The 24,960-nt window shown below is 55.7% G+C and overlaps 2 protein-coding genes across 3 annotated transcripts in view; one reads left to right on the forward strand and one right to left on the reverse strand.

The window, feature by feature from the left end:
• Nucleotides 1-24,960, reverse strand: part of LOC138371369 (uncharacterized) — a 560,082-nt gene that overhangs the window by 270,898 nt on the left and 264,224 nt on the right. The gene's annotated exons all lie outside the window — the stretch shown is intronic.
• LOC138371368 (uncharacterized) lies at nucleotides 1,514-24,825 on the forward strand. Its single transcript, XM_069336148.1, has 3 exons — nucleotides 1,514-1,656; nucleotides 21,576-21,791; nucleotides 21,877-24,825. Exons 1-3 carry the CDS (start codon nucleotides 1,540-1,542, stop codon nucleotides 21,907-21,909), a joined length of 366 nt encoding a protein of 121 aa, XP_069192249.1. The 5' UTR covers nucleotides 1,514-1,539; the 3' UTR covers nucleotides 21,910-24,825.

Consider the following 24,960-nt stretch of genomic DNA (forward strand, 5'->3'; position numbering starts at 1 on the left):
ATAGTCCAGTTACTTTACTCAGATGCCTGATGCTTCATTATAGTCCAGTTACTTTATTCAGAGCTGATGCTTCATTATAGTCCAGTTACTTTACTCAAGGCCTGATGCTTCATTATAGTCCCAGTTACTTTACTCAGTGCCTGATGCTTCATTATAGTCCAGTTACTTTACTCAGTGCCTGATGCTTCATTATAGTCCAGTTACTTTATTCAGAGCCTGATGCTTCATTATAGTCCAGTTACTCTTTATTCAGACCTAATGCTCATTATAGTCCAGTTACTTTACTCAGAGCCTGATGGTTCATTATAGTCCAGTTACTTTACTCAGTGCCTGATGCTTCATTATAGTCCAGTTACTTTACTCAGAGCCTGATGCAGGCGATGAGTCACAATAACGTGGCTGAAGTATGTTGACCAGACCACACACTAGAAGTTGAAGGGACGACGACGTTTCGGTCCATCCTGGACCATTCTCAAGTCGATCGACTTGAGAATGGTCCAGGACGGACCGAAACATCAGAGCCTGATGCTTCATTATAGTCCAGTTACTTTACTCAGAGCCTGATGCTTCATTATAGTCCAGTTACTTTACTCAGTGCCTGATGCTTCATTATAGTCCAGTTACTTTATTCAGAGCCTAATGCTTCATTATAGTCCAGTTACTTTACTCAGAGCCTGATGCTTCATTATAGTCCAGTCACTTTATTCAGAGCCTGATGCTTCATTATAGTCCAGTTACTTTACTGAGAGCCTGATGCTTCATTATAGTCCAGTTACTTTACTCAGTGCCTGATGCTTCATTATAGTCCAGTTACTTTATTCAGAGCCTAATGCGTCATTATAGTCCAGTTACTTTACTCAGAGCCTGATGGTTCATTATAGTCCAGTTACTTTACTCAGAGCCTGATGGTTCATTATAGTCCAGTTACTTTACTGAGAGCCTGATGCTTCATTATAGTCCAGTTACTTTACTCAGTGCCTGATGCTTCATTATAGTCCAGGTTCCACATTAATGTTTGTGTTGGTAATGGCAGGTGCAGGAGACCATCAGGGAGGCCCTGGAGATGATGACCACAGAGACAGGTGCCACAGCTGACCCCGTACACCTGGGAGACTCAGCCTCCACCATTAATGTTTGTGTTGGTAATGACAGGTGCAGGAGACCATCAGGGAGGCCCTGGAGATGATGACCACAGCGACAGGTGCCACAGCTGACCCCGTACACCTGGGAGACTCAGCCTCCTCCATTAATGTTTGTGTTGGTAATGGCAGGTGCAGGAGACCATCAGGGAGGCCCTGGAGATGATGACCACAGAGACAGGTGCCACAGCTGACCCCATACACCTGGGAGACTCAGCCTCCACCATTAATATTTGTGTTGGTAATGACAGGTGCAGGAGACCATCAGGGAGGCCCTGGAGATGATGACCACAGCGACAGGTGCCACAGCTGACCCCGTACACCTGGGAGACTCAGCCTCCTCCATTAATGTTTGTGTTGGTAATGGCAGGTGCAGGAGACCATCAGGGAGGCCCTGGAGATGATGACCACAGAGACAGGTGCCACAGCTGACCCCGTACACCTGGGAGACTCAGCCTCCAGCATCATGAATAAAGTTCAAGAAATCACTGGACTGATCCCCCAGAAGCAGTTAACAGTAAGTTTTTTATTTTCTCTCATAGGTCATATCACAAGATATTGAGTTGCATTTTGTGGAGAGGAAGCCTGTTCTTAGGTTTATCGAGGTTCCCCAAGGTCAACTACTGACTTTCCATGACTTATAATTTACAATAGTTTCCCTACCCCTGGGATAAATATTTACTGGTAGGTGAACAGACCTAACAGGTGAAAGGAAGCATGTGAACCATTTCTGTCCTGCATGGTGATTGAACCTGTGATCCTCTATTGAACCCGGGATCCTGGCTCCCCTCACAGAGGCACAAAGAGTGGGTGACACTACACCAACCAACCGGGAAAGCATTCAGGAAGACAGTGAACCAAAACAGACCACTGATGGGTTCGAAGAGACTGAAGCCTTAGAACTGCCAACAAACGCCCAGACAATGCCAGCATAAACTTCCCTGCCAGTAGAGGGGGGCTGGAATTACAGGTCCAACACCAACCCCCTGCCAGTACAGGGGGGGGGCTGGAGATACAGGTCCAGCACCAACCCTCCTGCCAGTAGAGGGTGGCTGGAGCTACAGGACCAGTACCAACCCTCCTGCCAGTAGGTGGGGGCTGAAGCTACAGGTCTAGCACCAACTCCCCTGCCAGTAGGTGGGGGCTGAAGCTACAGGTCCAGCACCAACCTCCTGCCAGTAGAGGGGGGCTGAAGCTACAGGTCCAGCACCAACCCCCTGCCAGTACCTGGTTGATGGAGTTCTGGGAGTTCTTCTACTCCCCAAGCCCGGCCCGAGGCCAGGCTCGACTTGTGAGAGTCTGGTCCACCAGGCTGTTGCTTGGAGCGGCCCGCAGGGCCACATACCCACCACAGCCCGGCTAACCCGGAACTTCTCTTAGAAAACCGTCCAGTTTTCTCTTGAAGATGTCCACGGTTGTTCCGGCAATATTTCTTATAGTCCCTGGGAGGACGTTGAACAAGCGCTGACCTCTGATGTTTATACAGTGCTCTCTGATTGTGCCTATGGCACCCCTGCTCTTCACTGGTTCAATCATGCATTTTCTTCTATATCGTTCAATCCAGTACGTTGTTATTTTACTGTGTACATTTTGGACCTGACCCTTCAGTATTTTCAATGTGTATATTATTTGGTATCTCTCTCGTCTCCATTCTAGAGAGTACATTTAAAGAGCTTTGAGACGATCCCAATAATTTAGGTGTTTATCTCGTCTATGCGTGCCGTATATGTTCTCAGTATTCCCTCTATTTCAGCAATCTCTCCTGCTCTAAACGGGGGGACTGAGTACTGAACAGTACTCGAGACGGAACAACACAAGTGACTTGAAGAGTACAACCATTGTGATGGGATCCCTGGATTTGAAAGTTCTCGTAATCCATCCGATCATTTTCTAGCTGATGCGATATTTGCTTGGTTATGCTCCCTAAACGTTACATCGTCGGACATCATTATTCCCAAATCCTTGACATGCAGTAGAGGTGGGCTAAAGCTACAGATCCAGAACCAACCCCCTGCCAGTAGAGAGGGGCTGGAGCTTTAGGTCCAGCACCAGCCCCCTGCCAGTAGAGGTGGGCTGGAGCTACAGGTCCAGAACCAACCCCCTGCCAGTAGAGGGGGGCTGAAGGTACAGGTCTAGCACCAACCTCCTGCCAGTAGAGGAGGGGGCTGGAGCTACATTTCCCACACCAACCCCCTGCCAGTATAGTGGTGGGCTGGAGCTACAGGCCCAGAATCAACCCCCTGCCAGTAGAGGGGGGGGGGCTAGAGCTACAGGTCCAGGACCAACCCTCTGCCAAGAGAGGGGAGGCTGGAGCTACAGGTCCAGCACCAAACCTCTGCCAGTAGAAAGGGGCTGGGGCTACAGATCCAGCACCATCCCCCCCTGCCAGTAGACGGGGGGGGGGGGAAGGCTGGAGCTATAGGTCCAGCACCAACCCCCTGCCAGTAGAAAGGGGCTTGAGTTACAGGTCCAGCACCATTCCCAAATTCCAGGAGAGGGGACTGGAGCTACAGGTCCAGAACCAACCCCCTGCCAGTAGAGGGGGGAGGGGGCTGGCGCTACAGGTCTAGCACCAAATTCCTGGCACTTGAGGGGGGCTGGAACTACAGGTCCAGCACCATCCAACTGTCAGGAGAGGGGGCGCTGAAGCTACAGGTACAGCACCAACCCCTTGCCAGGAGAGGGGGGCTAGAGCTACAGGTCCAGAACCAACCCCCTGAGTAGAGGGGGCTGAAGGTACAGGTCCAGCACCAACCCCCTGCCAGTAGAGGGGGGCCAGAGCTACAGGTTCAGAATCAACCCCCTGAGTAGAGAGGGCTGGGGTTACAGGTCCAGCACCATCCCTCCCCCTGCGAGTAGAGTGAGGCTGGAGCTACAGGTCCAGCACCAACCCCCTGCCAGTAGAGGGGGCTAGAGCTACAGGTCCAGAACCAACCCCCTGAGTAGAGGGGGCTGAAGGTACAGGTCCAGCACCAACCCCCTGCCAGTAGAGGGGGGCCAGAGCTACAGGTTCAGAACCAACCCCCTGAGTAGAGAGGGCTGGGGCTACAGGTCCAGCACCATTCCACCTGCCAGTAGAGGTAAGCAGGAGCTACAGGTCCAACACCAACCTCCTGCCAGTAGAGGGGGGGGGGGGTGGAGCTACAGGTCCAGCACCAACCTCCACAGCCAGTAGATAGGAGGCTGGAGCTACAGGTCCAGCACCAACCCCCTGCCAGTAGAGAGGGGCTGGAGCTACAGGTCGCAGCACCAGCCCCCTGCCAATAGAGGTGGTCTGGAGCTACAGGTCCAGCACCAACCCCCTGCCAATAGAAAGGGGCTGGGGCTACAGGTCCAGCACCATCCACCCTGCCAGTAGAGTGGGGCTGGAGCTACAGGTCCAGCGATCCAGCACCAACCCCCTGCCAGTAGAAGGGGTCTGCAGCTACTAGTCCAGCACCAATCCCCTGCCAGTAGAGGGGGTTGGACCTACAGGTAATGCACCATCCCCCTGCCAGTAGAGGTGGGCTGGAGCTACAGGTCCAGAACCAACCCCCAGCCAGTAGAGGGGGGGGGGGGCTGGAGCTACAGGTCCAGCACCATCCCCCTGCTAGTAGAGGAGGGCTGGAGCTTCAGGTCCAGCACCAACCCCCTGCCCGTAGATGGGGTCTGGAGCTATACGTCCAACGCCAAACCCCCTGCCACTAGATGGGTGGGGCTGGAGGTACAGGTCCAGAATCAACCCCCTGCCAGTAGAGGGGGGATGGAGGTACATTTCCAGCACCAAACCCCTGCCAGTAGTGGTGGGCTGGAGCTTCAGGTCCAGAACCAACCCCCTGCCAGTAGAGGGGGGGGGGGGGCTGGAGCTACAGGTTCAGCACCAACCCCCTGGCAGTAGAGGCAGGGCTGAAGCTAAAGGTCCAGCACCAACCCCCTGCCAGGAGAGGGGGGGGGGTTGGAGCTACAGGTCCAGCACCAACCCCCTGCCAGTAGAGGGGGGGGCTGGAGCTACAGGTCCAGGACCAATCCCCTTCCAGTAGAGGGGGGGGCTGGAGCTACAGGTCCAGCCCCACCCCCCTGCCAGTAGAAGGGGGCTGGAGCTACAGGTCCAGCACCAACCCCCTGCCAGTAGAGGGGGCTGGAGCTACAGGTCCAGCACCAACCCCCTGCTAGTAGAGGGGGGACTGGAACAACAAATCCAGCACCAACCCCCTGCCAGTAGAAGGGGGAGCTGGAGCTACAGGTCCAGCACCAACCCCTCCCCCCCAGCCAGTAGAGAGGGGCTGGAGCTACAGGTCCAGCACCAACCCCCTGCCAGTAGAGGGGGGCTGGAGCTACAGGTCCAGCACTAACCCCCCTGCCAGTAGAGATGGGCTGGAGCTACAGGTTCAGCACCAACCCTCTGCCATGCAGTAGAGGGGGGCTGGAGCTACAGGTCCAACACCAACCCCCTGCCAGTAGAGGGGGGCTGGAGCTACAGGTCCAACACCAACCCCATGCCTGTAGAGGTGGGCTGGAGCTACAGGTCCAGCACCAACTTCCTGGCAGTAGAGGGAGGCTGGAACTACAGGTCCAGCACCAACCTGATGCCAGTAGAGGGGGGCTGAAGCTACAGGTCCAGCACAAACTCCCTGCCAGTAGAGGGCGGCTGGAGTTACAGGTCCAGCACCAACCCCCTGCCAGTTGAGGGAAGCTGGATCTACAGGTCCAACACCAACCCCCTGCCAATAGAGGGTGGATGGAGCTACAGATCCATCACAAACCCCTTGGCATTAGAGGAGGGATGGAGCTATAGGTCCAGCACCAACTCCTTGCCAGTAGAGGGGGGCTGAAGCTACAGGTCCAGCACCAACCCCCCTGCCAGTAGAGGGGGGGTTGGAGCTACAGGTCCAGCACCAACCCCCTGCCAGTAGAAGAGGGCTGGAGCTACAGGTCCAGCATAAACCCCCTGCCAGTAGAGGGGGGCTGGAGCTACAGGTCCAACACCAACCCCCTGCCAGTAGAGGGATACTGGAGCTACAGGTCCAGCACCAACCCCCTGCCATTAGATGGAGCTGGAGCTACAGGTCCAGCACCAACCCCCCTGGCAGTAGAGGGAGGGCTGGAAGTACAGGTCCAGCACCAACCCCCTGCCAATAGAGAGGGGGTTGGACGTACAGGTCCAGCACCAACCCCCTACCAGTAGAAGAGGGCTGGAGCTACAGGTCCAGCACCAACCCCCTGCCAGTAGAGGGTGGACTGGAGCTACAGGTCCAGCAAAATCCTCCTGCCAGTAGAGGGGGGCCTGGACCTACAGGTCCAGCACCAACCCCCTGCCAGTAGAGGGGGCTGGAGTTACAGGTCCAGCACCAACCCCTTGGCATTAGAGGAGGGATGGAGCTACAGGTCCAGCACCAACCCCCTGCCAGTAGAGGGGGCTGGAGCTACAGGACCAACCCCCTGCCAGTAGAAAGGGGCTGGAGCTACAGGTCCAGCACCAACCCCCTGCCAGTAGAGGGGGGGGCTGGAGCTTCAGGTCCAGCACCAACCCCCTGCCAGTAGAAGGGTGGTGCTGAAGCATCAGGTGCAGCACCAACCCTCTGCCAGTAGAGGGGGGCTGAAGCTACAGGTCCAGCACAAACCACCTGCCAGTAGAGGGTGAGGGCTGGAGCTACAGGTCCAGCACCAACCCCCTGCCAGTAGAGGGAGGCTGGAGCTACAGGTCCAGCACCAACTCCCTGCCAGTGGAGGGGGCTAGAGCTACAGGTTCAGCACTAACACCCTGCCAGTAGAGGGGGGCTAGTGCTACAGGTCCAGCACCACCCCCCTGCCAGTAGAGGGGGCTGGAGCTACAGGTCCAGCACCAACACCCTGCCAGTAGAGGGTGAGGTCTGGAGCTACAGGTCCAGCACCAACCCCCTGCCAGTAGAGGGGGGTCTGGAGCTACAGGTCCAGCACCAACCCCCCTGCCAGTGGTGGGGGGGCTGAAGCTACAGGTCCAGCACCAATAGATAGAGAACATACTTGATAACCTAGCAAACCCAGCTCCAGATATTATCTTCCTCGGAGATTTCAATTTACCGAGTCTAAGATGGAGAGTGGCAAACACAAATATCATAGCAGGGAATGACCCGGGAAGTAACTAACCACAAGTCAGAGAACTTTTGAGATTCTGTGACAAATTCTCGCTCAATCAACAGATTACAGAACCAACTAGGAACGAAAACACACTAGACTTGTTATTCACAAACAATGATGAACTAATCAGAGACATAACAATCTCAGTTACTTCATACTCAGACCATAAGCTCATTGAAGTGTGAACTAGCATAAATAACGATAGTAGGTCTAAGAGACCCAACAAGCGAGAAGGAATATTCAATCAATTCAATTTCAACAATAAGAGGATTGACTGGGAAAAAATAAATGTAGACCTTGCAACCATTCAATGGGAGACGGTCTTAAGCGACAAAACTTCCACACAGGGAATAGCTCAACTGACAGCTGAAGCTTACAAGGTCTGCTTGAAGCACGTGCCAGTGAGGAGGGACAGAAAGAGGACCACTCTAGAAAGAGAACGCTGACAACTGTACAGGAGAAAAATAACGGAAATGCTTCGGCAGACACAACTATCACAAGCAAGGAAATAAGCCTAAGCAGGGAGATCAAAGAAATAGAACAAACGTTGAAGCGATCATATGAGTCTGAGGAAATGGAATTGGAACAGAACGCTATACAAGAGATAAGGAAAAATCCGAAATATTTTTTCACATACGCAAAATCAAAATCCAAAACCTCGACCAGCATTGGACCGTTAATTACAAATGAAGGTACGTACACAGAGGATAACAAAGAGATTAGTGAAATTCTAAGAAGCCAGTATGAGGCTATGTTTAGCACACCAATAAACAACATGAAAGTTGATGACCCAGACAGCTTCTTTATGAATGACATTCAAGCTGCAGATAATATACCGGATATTACCACAAACTCGGAAGACTTTGAAAGAGAAATTGACAATATGCCTATGCACTCAGCTCCTGGGCCTGACTCATGGAATTCAATACTCATAAAGAAATGTAAAGTACCAGTAGCGAGAGCACAGCGTAATATGGAGAAAGAGCCTGGATACAGGGGAGATACCAGCAGCACTTAAATCTGCATATATAGCTCCGTTGCACAAGGGGGGGGGGGCAATTAAAGCCTTGGCAAAAAATTACTGGCCAGTTGCACTAACATCACACATAATAAAAGTGTTTGAAAAAGTGATTAGGAATCAAATTTCTAGTTTTATGGAAAACAATGAATTGCACAATCCAGGACAACATGGGTTTAGAGCGGGAAGATCTTGTCTGTCACAGTTTCTCAACCTCTATGACAAAATCCCAGAAGCTCTAGAAGAAAAGCAAAATGCAGATGTTGTATACTGCTGTATACGTTGTATACGTTGTATGATGTTGTATACAGATGTTGTAAAGGGGTACTTTGATGTTATACTTTGCAAAGGGGTTAATCAAATTTGACCATGGGGTGATAGCTCACAAAATGAGGTCAATAGGAATAACTGGAAAAGTAGGACGCTGGATACTCAATTTCCTGTCGAACAGAACACAAAGAGTAACAGTCAATCAGATAAAATCGAGTCCAAGCGATGTTAAAAGCTCTGTACCTCAAGGTACAGTTCTTGCACCGCTACTGTTCCTTATTCTCACATCTGATATAGACAAAAATACAAGTCACAGCTTCGAGTCGTCCTTTGCAGATGACACAAAAATCAGCATGAAAATTACCTCTGCTGAAGACATTGAAAAACTACAAGCAGATGTCAACAAAGTTTTCAATTGGGCAGCAGAAAATAACATGATGTTTAACAGTGATAAATTTCAGGTACTCAGGTTCGGAAAAAATGAGGATCTGAAACATAATACAGGGTACAAAACACAATCGAATCTTCCCATAGTAGAAAAACAGCATGTCAAGGATTTGGGAATAATGATGTCCGACGATCTAACGTTTAGGGAGCATAACCAAGTAAATAAGGCGTCAGCCAGAAAAATGATCGGATGGATTACGAGAACTTTCAAATCCAGGGATCCCATCACAATGGTTGTACTCTTGAAGTCACTTGTGTTGTCCCGTCTCGAGTACTGCTCAGTACTCACTTCCCTTTTCAGAGCAGGAGAGATTGCTGAATTAGAGGGAATACAGAGAACATATAAGGCACACATAGACGACATAAAACACCTAAATTATTGGGATCGTCTCAAAGCTCTCCAAATGTACTCACTAGAAAGAAGACGAGAGAGATACCACATAATATACACATGGAAAATACTGGAGGGTCAGGTCCCAAATCTACACAGTAAAATAACAACGTACTGGAGTGAACAATATGGAAGAAAATGCAAGATTGAACCCGTGAAGAGCAGAGGTGCCATAGGCACAATCAGAGAGCACTGTATAAACATCAGAGGTCCGCGGTTGTTCAACGTCCTCCCAGCGACTATAAGAAATATTGCCGGAACAATCGTGGACATCTTCAAGAGAAAACTGGACTGTTTTCTAAGAGAACTTCCGGCTGTGGTGGGTATGTGGCCCTGCGGACCGCTCCAAGCAACAGCCTGGTGGACCAAACTCTCACAAGTCGAGCCTGGCCTCGGGCCGGGCTTGGGGAGTAGAAGAACTTCCAGAACCTCATCACCAGGTACAGGTCTGGCACCAACCTCCTGCCAGAAGAGGAGGGCTGGAGCTACAGGTCCAGCACCAACCCCCTGCCAGTAGAGGGGGGGGGGGGCTGGATCTACAGGTCCCGCACAAACCCCCAGCCAGTAGAGGGAGGCTGAAGCTACAGGTCCAGCACCAACCCCCTGCCAGTAGAGGGGGGCTGGGGCTACAGGTCCAGCACCATCCACCCTGCCAGTAGTGGGGGGGCTGGAGCTACAGGTCCGGCACCAATACCCTGCCAGTAAAGGTGGGCTGGAGCTACAGGTCCAGCACCATCCCCCTGCCAGTAGAGGGGGGCTGGAGCAACAGGTCCAGCACCAACCCCCTGCCAGTAGATGTGGGCTTGAGCTACAGGTCCAGAACCAACCCCCTGCCAGTAGAGACAGAGGGGCTGGAGCTTAAGGTCCAGAACCAACTCCCTGCCAGTAAAGGTGGGCTAAGCAACACGTCCAGCACCAACCCCCTGCCAGTAGAGAGGGGGGGGGGTGGAGCTATAGGTCCAATACCAACCCCCTGCAAGTAGAGGTGGGCTGGAGCTACAGGTTCAGGACAAACCCCCTGCCAGAAGAGAGTGGGCTGGAACTACAGGTCCTGAACCAAACCCCTGCCAGTAGAGTTGGGCTGGAGCTAAAGGTCCAGCACCAACCCCCTGCCAGCAGAGGTGGGCTGGAGCTACAGGTCCAGCACCAACCCCCTGCCAGTAGAGGTGGGCTGGAGCTAAAGGTCCAGCACCAACACCCTGCCAGTAGAGGTGGGCTGGAGCTACAGGTCCAGCACCAACCCCCTGCCAGTAGAGGTGGGCTGGAGCTAAAGGTCCAGCACCAACCCCCTGCCAGTAGAGGTGGGCTGGAGCTACAGGTCCAGCACCAACCCCCTGCCAGTAGAGGTGGGTTGGAGCTACAGGTCCAGCACCAACCCCCTTCCAGTAGAGGTGGGCTGGAGCTAAAGGTCCAGCACCAACCCCCTGCCAGTAGAGGTGGGCTGGAGCTACAGGTCCAGCACCAACCCCCTGCCAGTAGAGGTGGGCTGGAGCTACAGGTCCAGCACCAACCCCCTGCCAGTACCGGTGGGCTGGAGCTAAAGGTCCAGCACCAACCCCCTGCCAGGAGAGGGGGGCTGTAGCTACAGGTCCAGCTCCAACCCCCTGCCAGTAGAGGGGGGCTGTAGCTACAGGTCCAGCACCAACCCCCTTCCAGTAGAGGGGGGGGGGGCTGGGGCTACAGGTCCGGCAACAACCCCCTGCCAGTAGAGGGGGGGCTGGAGCTACAGGTCCAGCACCAACCCCCTTCCAGTAGAGGGGGGGGCTGGAGCTACAGGTCCGGCAACAACCCCCTGCCAGTAGAGGGGGGGCTGGAGCTACAGGTCCAGCACCAACCCCCTGCCAGGAGAGGGGGGGTGGCTACACATCCAGCACCAACCCCCTGCCAGTAGATGGGGGCTGGACCTACAGGTCCAGCACCAACCCCCTGCCATTAGAAGGGGGCTGGGGCTACAGGTCCAACTCCAACCCCCTGCCAGTAGAGGGGGGCTGAAGCTACTGGTCCAGCGCCAACCCCCTGCCAGTAGAGGGGGGCTGGAGCTACATATCCAGCAACAACCCCCTTCCATTAGAGGGGACAGGCGGCTGAAGCTACATGTCCAGCACCAACACCTCTGCCAGTAGAGGGGGGGCTGGAGCTACAGGTCCAGAACCCCCCCCCCCTGCCAGTTGAGGAGGGCTGGAGCTACAGGTCCAGCACCAACCCCCTGCCAGTAGAGGTGGGCTGGAGCTACAGGTCTAGCACCAACACTCTGCCAGTTGAGGGTAACTGGAGCTTCAGGTCCAGCACCAACCCCCTGCCAGTAGAGGTGGGCTGGAGCTACAGGTCTAGCACCAACACTCTGCTAGTAGAGGGGGGGCTGATGCTACAGGTCCAGCACCAACCCCCTGTCAGTAGAAGGGAGCTGGAACTACAGGTCCAGCACCAACCCCCTGCCAGTAGAAGGGGTCTGCAGCTACAGGTCCAGCACCAATCCCCTGTCAGTAGAGGGGGGCTGGAGCTACAGGTCCAGCACCAACTCCCTGCCAGTAGAAGGGGGCTGGAGCTACAGGTCCAACACCAACCCCCTGCCAGTAAAGGGGGGCTGGAGCTACAGGTCCAACACCAACCCCCTGCCAGTAGAGGGGGGATGGAGCAACAGGTTCAGCACCAACCCCCTGCCAGTAGAGGGGGGATGGAGCTACAGGTTCAGCACCAACCCCCTGCCAGTAGAGGGGGGATGGAGCTACAGGTTCAGCACCAACCCCCTGCCAGTAGAGGGGGGATGGAGCTACAGGTTCAGCACCAACCCCTTGCCAGTAGAAGACGGCTGGAGCTACAGGTCCAGCACCAACCCCCTGCCAGTAGAAGGGGGCTGAAGCTACAGTTCCAGCATCAACCCCCTGCCAGTAAAGCGGGGCTGGAGCTACAGTTCCAGCACCAACCCCCTGCCAGTAGAGGGGGCTGGAGCTACATGTCCAGCAGCAACCCCCTGCCAGTAGAGTGGGGGCTGGAGCTACATTTCCAGCACCAACCCCCTGCCAGTAGAGGTGGGCTGGAGGTACAGGTACAGCACCAACCCCCTGCCAGTAGAGGGGGCTGGAGCTACTGGTCCAGCCCCAACCTCCCTGCCAGAAGAGGGGGGGCTGGAGCTATTGGTCTAGTACCAACCCCCTTCCAGTAGAGGGGGCCTGGAGCTACAGGTCCAACACCAACCCCCTGCCAGTAGAGGGGGGATGGAGCTACAGGTTCAGCACCAACCTCCTGCCAGTAAAGGTGGGCTGGAGCTACATTTTCAGCACCAACCCCTTGTCAGTAGAGGGGGCTGAAGATACAGGTCCAGGACCAACCCCCTGCTAGTAGAGGGGGTGTTATAGCTACCGATCCAGCACCAACCCCCTGCCAGTAGAGGGGAGCTGGAGATACAGGTCCAGAACCAACCCCCTGCCAGTAGAGGGGGGGGGGGCTATGGCTACCGATCCAGCACCAACCCCCTGCCAGTATAGGGGAGCTGGAGATACAGGTCCAGGACCAACCCCCTGCCAGTAGAGGGGGGGCTATAGCTACCGATCCAGCACCAACCCTCTGCCAGTAGAGGGGGGCTGGAGATACAGGTCCAGGACCAACCCCCTGGAAGTAAAGGGGGGCTGTAGCTACAGATCCAGCACCAACCCCCTGCCAGTAGAGGGGGACGCTGGAGCAACATTTCCTGCACCAACCCCCCCTCCCCTGCCAGTAGAGGGGGGCTGGAGATACAGGTCCAGGACCAACCCCCTGCCAGTAGAGCTGGGCTGTAGCTACAGATCCAACATCAACCCCCTGCCAGTAGAGGGGGGGGCTGCAGCTACAGGTCCAGCACCAATCCCCTTCCTGTAGAGGGGGACAGGAGCTACAGGTCCAGCACCAACCCCCTGTCAGTAGAGGGGGGGCTGTAGCTACAGGTCCAGCACCAATCCCCTGCCAGTAGAGGGAGACAGGAGCTACAGGTCAATCGCCAACCTCCTTCCAGTATAGGGGGGCTGGAGCTACAGGTCAAGGACCTACCCCCTGTCATTAGAGGGGGTGCTGCAGCTACAGGTCCAGCATCAACCCCCTGCCATTAGAGAGGCGCTGGAGCTACAGGTCCAGCACCAACCCCATGCAAGTAGAGAGGAGCTGGAGCTACAGGTCCAACATCAACCCCCTGCCAGTTTCAGGAGGGGGCTGGAGCTACGGGTCAAGGACCTACCCTCTGCCACTAAAGAAGGGGGTGCAGCTACAGGTCCAGCATCAATCCCCTGCCAGTAGAAGAGGGGTTTGAGCTATTGGTCTAGCACCAACCCCCTGCCAGCAGAGGGGGACTGGAGCTACATGTCTAACACTAACCCCCTGCCAGTAGAGGGGGGCTGGAACTACAGATCCAGCGCCAACCCCCTTCCAGTAGAGGTGGGCAGGAGCTACAGGTACAGAACCAACCCCCTTCCAGTAGAGGTGGGCATGAGCTACAGGTCCAGCACCAACCCCCTGCCAGTAGAGGTGGGCTGGAGCTAAAGGTCCAGCACCAACCCACTGCCAGTATAGGAGGGCTGAAGCTACAGGTCCAGCACCAACCTCCCTGCCAGAAGAGGGGGCACTGGAGCTACATTTCCAGCACCAACCCCCTGCCAGTAGAGGGGGCTGGAGATACAGGTCCAGGACCAACCCCCTGCCAGTAGAGGGGGGCTGGACATACAGGTCCAGCACCAACCCCCTGCCAGTAGAGGTGGGCTGGAGCTACAGGTCCAGCACCAACCCCCTGCCAGTAGAGGGGGGGGGGGGCTGGAGCTACAGGTCCGGCAACAACCCCCTGCCAGTAGAGGAGGGGCTGGAGCTACAGGTCCAGCACCAACCCCCTGCCAGGAGAGGGGGGGGGGGGGGTGGCTACACGTCCAGCACCAACCCCCTGCCAGTAGATGGGGGCTGGAGCTACAGGTCCAGCACCAACCCCCTGCCATTAGAAGGGGGCTGGGGCTACAGGTCCAACTCCAACCCCCTGCCAGTAGAGGGGGGCTGAAGCTACTGGTCCAGCGCCAACCCCCTGCCAGTAGAGGGGGGCTGGAGCTACACGTCCAGAACCAATTCCCCCCCCCCCCTGCCAGTAGAGGTGGGCTGGAGCTACAGGTCCAGAACCAAACCCCTGCCAGTAGAGGAGGGCTGGAGCTACAGGTCCAGCACCAACCCCCTGTCAGTAGAAGGGGACTGGAGCTACATGTCTAACACTTACCCCCTGCCAGTAGAGGGGGGCTGGAGCTACAGATCCAGCACCAACCCCCTTCCAGTAGAGGTGGGCAGGAGCTACAGGTACAGAACCAACCCCCTTCCAGTAGAGGTGGGCATGAGCTACAGGTCCAGCACCAACCCCCTGCCAGTAGAGGTGGGCTGGAGCTACAGGTTCAGCACCAACCCCCTGCCAGTAGAGGGGGGCTGGAGATACAGGTCCAGGACCAACCCCCTGCCAGTAGAGGGGGGCTGGAGCTACATTTCCAGCACCAACCCCCTGCCAGTAGAGGTGGGCTGGAGCTACAGGTACAGCACCAACCCCCTGCCAGTAGAGGGGGCTGGAGCTAATGGTCCAGCCCCAACCCCCCTGCCAGAAGAGGGGGGGCTGGAGCTATTGGTCTAGCACCAACCCCCTTCCAGTAGAGGGGGGGCTGGAGCTACAGGTCCAGCATCATCCCCCTGCCAGTAAAGGTGGGCTGGAGCTACATTTTCAGCACCAACCCCTTGCCAGTAGAGGGGGGATAAAGATACAGGTCCAGGACCAACCCCCTGCCAGTAGAGGGGAGCTGGAGATACAGGTCCAGGACCAACCCCCTGCCAGTAGAGGGGGGGCTATAGCTACCGATCCAGCACCAACCCCCTGCCAGTAGAGGGGAGCTGGAGATACAGGTCCAGGACCAACCCCCTGCCAGTAGAGGGGGGGGGCTATAGCTACCGATCCAGCACCAACCCCCTGCCAGTAGAGGGGGGGCTATAGCTACCGATCCAGCACCAACCCTCTGCCAGTAGAGGGGGGCTGGAGATACAGGTCCAGGACCAACCTCCTGGCAGTAAATGGGGGCTGGAGCTACAGATCCAGCACCAACCCCCTGCCAGTAGAGGGGGGCTGTAGCTACAGATCCAGCACCAACCCCCTGCCAGTAGAGGGGGAACGCTGGAGCTACATTTCCTGCACCAACCCCCCCTCCCCTGCCAGTAGAGGGGGGCTGGAGATACAGGTCCAGGACCAACCCCCTGCCAGTAGAGGTGGGCTGGTGCTACAGGTCCAACATCAACCCCCTGTCAGTAGAGGGGGGGCTGCAGCTACAGGTCCAGCACCAATCCCCCTTCCTGTGAGGGGGACAGGAGCTACAGGTCCAGCACCAACCCCCTGTCAGTAGAGGGGGGGGCTGCAGCTACAGGTCCAGCATCAACCCCCTGCCATTAGAGAGGCGCTGGAGCTACAGGTCCAGCACCATCCCCATGCAAGTAGAGAGGAGCTGGAGCTACAGGTCCAACATCAACCCCCTGCCAGTTTCAGGAGGGGGCTGGAGCTCCAGGTCAAGGACCTACCCCCTGCCACTAAAGAAGGGGGTGCAGCTACAGGTCCAGCATCATCCCCCTGCCAGTAGAAGAGGGGTTTGAGCTATTGGTCTAGCTCCAACCCCCTGCCAGTAGAGGGGGACTGGAGCTACATGTCTAACACTAACCCCCTGCCAGTAGAGGGGGGCTGGAGCTACAGGTCCAGCATCAACCCCCTGCCAGTAGAGGGGGGCTGGAGCTACAGATCCAGCACCAACCCCCTTCCAGTAGAGGTGGGCAGGAGCTACAGGTACAGAACCAACCCCCTTCCAGTTGAGGTGGGCATGAGCTACAGGTCCAGCACCAACCCCCCTGCCAGTAGAGGTGGGCTGGAGCTAAAGGTCCAGCACCAACCCCCTGCCAGTATAGGAGGGCTGAAGCTATAGGTCCAGCACCAACCTCCCTGCCAGAAGAGGGGGCGCTGGAGCTACATTTCCAGCACCAACCCCCTGCCAGTAGAGGGGGCTGGAGATACAGGTCCAGGACCAACCCCCTGCCAGTAGAGGGGGGCTGGAGATACAGGTCCAGGACCAAACCCCTGCCAGTAGAGGGGGGCTGGAGCTACATTTCCAGCACCAACCCCCTGCAAGTAGAGGTGGGCTGGAGCTACAGATACAGCACCAACCCCCTGCCAGTAGAGGGGGGCTGGAGCTATAGGTGAAGCACTAACCCCCTGCCAGTAGGGGGGGCTGGAGCTACAGGTCCAGCACTAACCCCCTGCCAGTAGAGGTGGGCTGGAGCTACAGGAACAGCCTCAACCCCCTGCCATTAGAAGGGGGCTGGGGCTAAAGGTCCAGCATCATCCACCTTCCAGTAGAGGCGAGCTGGAGCTACAGGTCCAGCACCACCCCCCCCCATGCCATTAGAGGGGGCTGGAGCTACAGGTCCAGCACCAACCCCCTGCCAGTAGAGGGGGGCTGGAGCTACAGGTCCAGCACTAACCACCTGCAAGTAGAGGGGGCTGGAACTACAGGTCCAGCACCAACCCCCTGCCAATAGAGGGGGGCTGGAGCTACAGGTCCAGCACTAACCTCCTGCCAGTAGAGGGGGCTGGAACTACAGGTCCAGCACCAACCCCCTGCCAATAGAGGGGGGCTGGAGCTACAGGTCCAGCACCAACCCCATGCCAGTAGAGGGGGGGCTGGAGCTACAGGTCCAGCACCAACCCCCTGCCAGTGGAGGGGGGGGGGCCCTGGAGCTACAGGGCCAACATCAACCCCCCTGCCAGTAGAGGGGGTGCTGGAGCTACATTTCTAGCTCCAACCCCCTGCCAGTAGAGGGGGGGGGGGCGGGGCTGGAGCTACAGGTCCATTACCAACCCCCTGCTAGTAGAGGAAGGGCTGGAGCTACAAGTCCAACACGAACCCCCGCCGGTAGAGGAAGGGTTGGAGCTACAGGTCCAGCACCAACCCCCTGCCATTAGAAGGGGGCTGGGGCTACAGGTCCAGCACCATCCCCCTTCCAGTAGAGGGGGGCTGGAGCTACAGGTCCAGCACCATCCCCCTGCCAGTAGAAGCGAGCTGGAGCTACAGGTCCAGCACCCCCCCCCCCCCTTGCCATTGCCATTAGAGGGGGTTGGAGCTACAGGTCCAGCACCAACCTCCTGCAATTGAAGGGGGCTGGAGTTACAGGTCCAGCACCAGTCCCTTGCCAGTAGAGGGGGGCTGGAGCTACAGGCCTACCACCAACCCCCTGCCAGTAGAGGGGCGCTGGAGCTACAGGTCCAGCACCATCCTCCTGCCAGTAGAGGGGCGCTGGAGCTACAGGTCCATCACCAACCCCCTACCAGTAGAGGGGGCCTTGACCTACAGGTCTAGCACCAAACCCATGCCAGTAGAGAGGGGGCTGGAGCTACAGGTCCAGCACTAACCACCTGCCAGTAGAGGGGGCTGGAGATACAGGTCCAGCACTAACCCTCTGCCAGTAGAAAGGGGCTGGAGCTACAGGTCCAGCACTAACCCTCTGCCAGTAGAAGGGGGCTGGAGATACAGGTCCAGGACCAACCCCCTGCCAGTAGAGGGGGGCTATAGCTACCGATCCAGCACCAACCCCCTGCCAGTAGAGGGGAGCTGGAGATACAGTTCCAGGACCAACCCCCTGCCAGTAGAGGGGGGGCTATAGCTACCCATCCAGCACCAACCCTCTGCCAGTAGAAGGGGGCTGGAGATACAGGTCCAGGACCAACCCCCTGCCAGTAAAGGGGGGCTATAGCTACCGATCCAGCACCAACCCCCTGCCAGTAGAGGGGAGCTGGAGATACAGGTCCAGGACCAACCCCCTGCCAGTAGAGGGGGGGCTATAGCTACCGATCCAGCACCAACCCTCTGCCAGTAGAGGGGGGCTGGAGCTAATGGTCCAGCCCCAACCCCCCTGCCAGAAGAGGGGGGCTGGAGCTATTGGTCCAGCACCAACCCCCTTCCAGTAGAGGGGGGGCTGGAGCTACTGGTCCAGCACCAACCCCCTTCCAGTAGAGGGGGGGCTGGAGCTACAGGTCCAGCATCATCCCCCTGCCAGTAAAGGTGGGCTGGAGCTACATTTTCAGCACCAACCCCTTGCCAGTAGAGGGGGCTGGAGATACAGTTCCAGGACCAACCCCCTGCCAGTAGAGGGGGGCTATAGCTACCGATCCAGCACCAACCCCCTGCCAGTAGAGGGGGGCTGGAGCTACAGGTCCAGGACCAACCCCCTGCCAGTAGAGGGGGGGGCTATAGCTACCGATCCAGCACCAACCCCCTGCCAGTAGAGGGGGGGCTATAGCTACCGATCCAGCACCAACCCTCTGCCAGTAGAGGGGGGCTGGAGATACAGGTCCAGGACCAACCCCCTGCCAGTAGAGAGGGGCTGTAGCTACAGATCCAGCACCAACCCCTGCCAGTAGAGAGGGAGGCTGGAGCTACATTTCCAGCACCAACCTCCTGTCAGTAGAGGGGGGCTGAAGATACAGGTCCAGGACCAACCCCCTGGCAGTAAAGGGGGGCTGTAGCTACAGATCCAACTCCAACCCCCTGCTAGTAGAGGGGGGACGCTGGAGCTACATTTCCTGCACCAACCCCCCCTCCCCTGCCAGTAGAGGGGGGCTGGAGATATAGGTCCAGGACCAACCCCCTGCCAGTAGAGGTGGGCTGGAGCTACAGGTCCAACATCAACCCCCTGTCAGTAGAGGGGAGGCTGCAGCTACAGGTCCAGCATCAATCCCCTTCCTGTAGAGGGGGACAGGAGCTACAGGTCCAGCACCAACCCCCTGTCAGTAGAGGGGGGGCTGCAGCTACAGGTCCAGCACCAATCCCCTGCCAGTAGAGGAAGACAGGAGCTACAGGTCAATCGCCAACCTCCTTCCAGTATAGGGGGGCTGGAGCTACAGGTCAAGGACCTACCCCCTGTCATTAGAGGGGGGTGCTGCAGCTACAGGTCCAGCATCAACCCCCTGCCATTAGAGAGGCGCTGGAGCTACAGGTCCAGCACCAACCCCATGCAAGTAGAGAGGAGCTGGAGTTACAGGTCCAACATCAACCCCCTGCCAGTTTCAGGAGGGGGCTGGAGCTACAGGTCAAGGACCTACCCCCTGCCACTAAAGAAGGGGGTGCAGCTACAGGTCCAGCATCAACCCCCTGCCAGTAGAAGAGGGGTTTGAGCTATTGGTCTAGCTCCAACCCCCTGCCAGTAGAGGGGGACTGGAGCTACATGTCTAACACTAACCCCCAGCCAGTAGAGGGGGGCTGGAGCTACAGGTCCAGCATCAACCCCCTGCCAGTAGAGGGGGGCTGGAGCTACAGATCCAGCACCAACCCCCTTCCAGTAGAGGTGGGCAGGAGCTACAGGTACAGAACCAACCCTCTTCCAGTTGAGGTGGGCATGAGCTACAGGTCCAGCACCAACCCCCTGCCAGTAGAGGTGGGCTGGAGCTAAAGGTCCAGCACCAACCCCCTGCCAGTATAGGAGGGCTGAAGCTATAGGTCCAGCACCAACCTCCCTGCCAGAAGAGGGGGCGCTGGAGCTACATTTCCAGCACCAACCCCTTGCCAGTAGAGGGGGCTGGAGATACAGGTCCAGGACCAACCCCCTGCCAGTAGAGGGGGGGCTGGAGATACAGGTCCAGGACCAAACCCCTGCCAGTAGAGGGGGGCTGGAGCTACATTTCCAGCACCAACCCCCTGCAAGTAGAGGTGGGCTGGAGCTACAGATACAGCACCAACCCCCTGCCAGTAGAGGCGAGCTGGAGCTACAGGTCCAGCACCACCCCCCCCCCCATGCCATTAGAGGGGGCTGGAGCTACAGGTCCAGCACCAACCCCCTGCCAGTAGAGGGGGGCTGGAGCTACAGGCCTACCACCTACCCCCTGCCAGTAGAGGAGCGCTGGAGCTACAGGTCCAGCACCAACCCTCTGCCAGTAGAGGGGGGCTGGAGCTACAGGTCCAGCACTAACCACCTGCCAGTAGAGGGGGCTGGAACTACAGGTCCAGCACCAACCCCCTGCCAATAGAGGGGGGCTGGAGCTACAGGTCCAGCACCAACCCTATGCCAGTAGAGGGGGGGCTGGAGCTACAGGTCCAGCACCAACCCCCTGCCAGTAGAGGGGGGTCTGGAACTACTGGTCCAGCACCAACCCCCTGCCAGTAGAAGGGGGGCTGGAGCTACAGATCCAGCACCAACCCCATGCCAGTAGAGGGGGGGCTGGGGCTACAGGTCCAGCACCAACCCCCTACCAGTAGAGGGGGGTCTGGAACTACTGGTCCAGCACCAACCCCCTGCCAGTAGAAGGGGGGCTGGAGCTACAGGTCCAGCATCAACCCCCTGCCAGTAGAGAGGTCTGGAGCTACAGGTCCAGCATCAACCCCCTGCCAGTAAAGGGGGTGCTGTTGCTACATTTCTAGCACCAACTTCCTGCCAGTAGAGGGGGGGGGGCGGGGCTACTGGTCCAGTACCAACTCCCTGCCAGTAGAGGGGGACTGGAGCTACAGGTCCAGCACCAACCCTCTGCCAGTAGAGGGGGCTGGAGCTACAGGTCCAGCACCAACCCCCTGCCAGTAGAGGTGGGGGGGGGGCTGCAGCTACAGGTCCAACACCAACCCCCTGCCAGTAGAGGAGGGGGGGGCTGGAGCTACAGGTCCAGCACCAACCCCCTGCCAGTAGAGGGGGGGGGGCTGGAGCTACAGGTCCAGCACCAACCCCCTGCCAGTAGAGGGGGACTGGAGCTACAGGTCCAGCACCAACCCCCTGCCAGTAGAGGGGGGCTGGAGCTACAGGTCCAGCACCAACCCCCTGCCAGTAGAGCGGGGCTGGAGCTACAGGTCCAGCAACAACCCCCTGCCAGTAGAGGGGGGGGGGGGCTGGATCTACAGGTCCAGCAACAACCCCCTGCCAGTAGAGGGGGGGGGCTGGAGCTACAGGTCCAGCAACAACCCTTTGCCAGTAGGTGCTTTCCTTGACTGGCTTCAGTTTATGTGTAGTGTAATGTGCTGATTGTGGTGAATTTTGTAGGTGTGATTGACTGATAATGGGTCTCTCACTGACTAAAGGTGATAATGGGGCTGACATTGTCTACAGATGATAATGGGGCTGACACTGACCACAGGTGATAATGGGACTGACACTGACCACAGGTGATAATGGGGCTGACACTGACAACAGATGATAATGGGGCTGACACTGTCCACAGGTTGAGGACCTCCGCAGGATGAGTGAGCCCGTCAAGAGGCTGGTGGAGGCTGGCCGGGTGTTGGCCGTCAAGAGGCTGGTGGAGGCTGGCCGGGTGTTGGCCGTCCAGGAAGACCAAGATGGCCGCCGCTCCGCCAGGATAATTCTACAAGACGGACAGCTGTACCTCCACCCACTCCTGCGTCAGCCCACGCCCGCCCACGCCCATACCCTCCAGGTAACTTTATTACACCCACTAGTCTTACTGACATTACTGACTTACTAAGTTTTGATAACTAATATGATAACATTTTGATATACAGTTGGAGTCCTCCTGCACCCTGGGCGTTCCTTGACCAGTTGGGCGTGCTGGACCCTTCCTGCACCCTGGCGTTCCTTGACCTCGGGTGGGCGGGGTCAACAAAAGGGCGGGTCACCATCCGGCTGACCCCTGACACTCCGCTGGCCAGACAGTTTGTGTTGTTGTGTACGGGCCAGCGGGGCCACACCTACCGCAACACCAAACTGTTGCAAGTGTGCGACAAGGGTCAGCCGGGGGAGTGGGTGAAGGGCGGAGACTACGAGAGTAATGATGGTGCGGGAGGAGCCCCACTGCTGCCTGACCTCCAGGGGCGGTACCGGGAGTCACGCCGGGCAGGAGCTGTGTTGTGCTGCGATGATCTGGGGGGTCCCAGGAGTGCCCAGTTCTTCATCACCACCAGGGACCGCCAGGATGGTTACCTGTGGTCACATGTCTTCGGTGATGTGGTGAGCGGCCTGGATGTGGTGAGGGCAGCAGTCAACCACAGTGACATTACGGAGGTGACTGTGGTGGACTGTGGTGTTGTGCTGCCACTCTAGTTCACTGTACCATCACCATCACTACTGTGGTGTTGTGCTGCCACTCTAGTTCACTGTACCATCACCGTCACTACTGTGGTGTTGTGCTGCCACTCTAGTTCACTGTACCACCACCATCACTACTGTGGTGTTGTGCTGCCACTCTAGTTCACTATCACCACTACTGTGGTGTTGTGCTGCCACTCTAGTTCACTGTACCATCACCATCATCACTGTGGTGTTGTGCTGCCACTCTAGTTCGCTGTACCACCACCATCACTACTGTGGTGTTGTGCTGCCACTCTAGTTCACTGTACCATCACCATCACTACTGTGGTGTTGTGCTGCCACTCTAGTTCACTGTACCATCACCATCACTACTGTGGTGTTGTGCTGCCACTCTAGTTCACTGTACCACCACCATCACTACTGTGGTGTTGTGCTGCCACTCTAGTTCACTGTACCACCACCATCACTACTGTGGTGTTGTGCTGCCACTCTAGTTCACTGTACCACCACCATCACTACTGTGGTGTTGTGTTGCCACTCTAGTTCACTGTACCATCACCATCACTACTATAGTGTTGCCACTCTAGTTCACTGTACCATCACCATCACTACTGTGGTGTTGTGCTGCCACTCTAGTTCACTGTACCACCACCATCACTACTGTGGTGTTGTGCTGCCACTCTAGTTCACTGTACCACCACCAGCACTACTGTGGTGTTGTGTTGCCACTCTAGTTCACTGTACCATCACCATCACTACTATAGTGTTGCCACTCTAGTTCACTGTACCATCACCATCACTACTGTGGTGTTGTGCTGCCACTCTAGTTCACTGTACCATCACCATCACTACTGTGGTGTTGTGCTGCCACTCTAGTTCACTGTACCACCACCATCACTACTGTGGTGTTGTGCTGCCACTCTAGTTCACTGTACCACCACTATCACTACTGTGGTGTTGTGCTGCCACTCTAGTTCACTATCACCACTACTGTGGTGTTGTGCTGCCACTCTAGTTCACTGTACCATCACCATCATCACTGTGGTGTTGTGCTGCCACTCTAGTTCACTGTACCACCACCATCACTACTGTGGTGTTGTGCTGCCACTCTAGTTCACTGTACCATCACTACTGTGGTGTTGTGCTGCCACTCTAGTTCACTGTACCATCACTACTGTGGTGTTGTGCTGCCACTCTAGTTCACTGTACCACCACCATCACTACTGTGGTGTTGTGCTACCACTCTAGTTCACTGTAACAACACCACCATCACTCTTGCGTCACCATGGACTGCGTGTTTTGATTCCAATGTAATTTAAGGACAGACTTTTATCACTATATCATCATAACTTCACTATCTTTGATATTTATTCTTTGGTATCATATACCTGACAATCACGGCTGTATCACCATCAATGCTATATCTTCTCAGTACTGTAACCTATCATTGCTGTATCACTATAGCTTCACTATCACCTCTATATATCACCATCACCTCAGGCCCCACACTTGGGGTCATATACTGACCATGTTGAGTAACAAATTGTTGGTGTCACTATATGACAGCTGTTGTCACTGTTATATCACCAACAGCTCACTATCACATAACACTATCACTGCTACACCAACATCATTTCACTTTTACTGCATTATCACCTCACTGATATTTTTCCTCCTTACATTTACTGATATATCACTATCACTGCTCATATATATCACCATGCTGGTCCATGGTGTGTTGTGATATTACCATACTGGACCATGGTGTGTTGTGATATTACCATACTGGTCCATGGTGTGTTGTGATATTACCATACTGGACCATGGTGTGTTGTGATATTACCATACTGGACCATGGTGTGTTGTGATATTACCATACTGGACCATGGTGTGTTGTGATATTACCATACTGGACCATGGTGTGTTGTGATATTACCATACTGGTCCATGGTGTGTTGTGATATTACCATATGGGTGTGAGGTGGTGTTATGACCACACATACACCAGTATGATCATACTGTAGCTGGTGTATGATGTGCTCAAACTGTATAGTGATGTCTTGGCTGATTAGCCTAGTATCACGAATATTAATTTATGTAGTTATTCTTTTTTCGTCAACACACTAGAAATAATTGTGTATTGCCAATGTATTCCACATATATCTATGTATATTATATATCTGTACCATAAGTCCTTGCCATGTATTTGTGGATATATATTAGAAGTCTAGTGAATAGCAGTAGCCTAATGTCATATAGCTTGAAAAACATCCGTATATACTTATATTATGGAATGCTACATAATGCTGTATAGGAAATATTATGTGAACTATGATGGAGAATGTATAAATTTAGGTCTCGGATGTATTACTCTCATGTATACTGTGTAATTTCCCTTTCATTATTGTACATTGCATTGTCCTCTAACATTAAATTAGATTATGGGATTGTGAGATGTATACCACATAGACATAGTTTTGATACACATGTTGTATATATATATATACTTTATATTGTATTCATGTATACTTATGTATAATGGCCTTGAAGGCCCTTCC

This window comes from Procambarus clarkii, chromosome 35 (genome assembly GCF_040958095.1).
Source record: "Procambarus clarkii isolate CNS0578487 chromosome 35, FALCON_Pclarkii_2.0, whole genome shotgun sequence".
In the NCBI taxonomy this organism is placed as follows: Eukaryota; Metazoa; Arthropoda; class Malacostraca; order Decapoda; family Cambaridae; genus Procambarus; species Procambarus clarkii.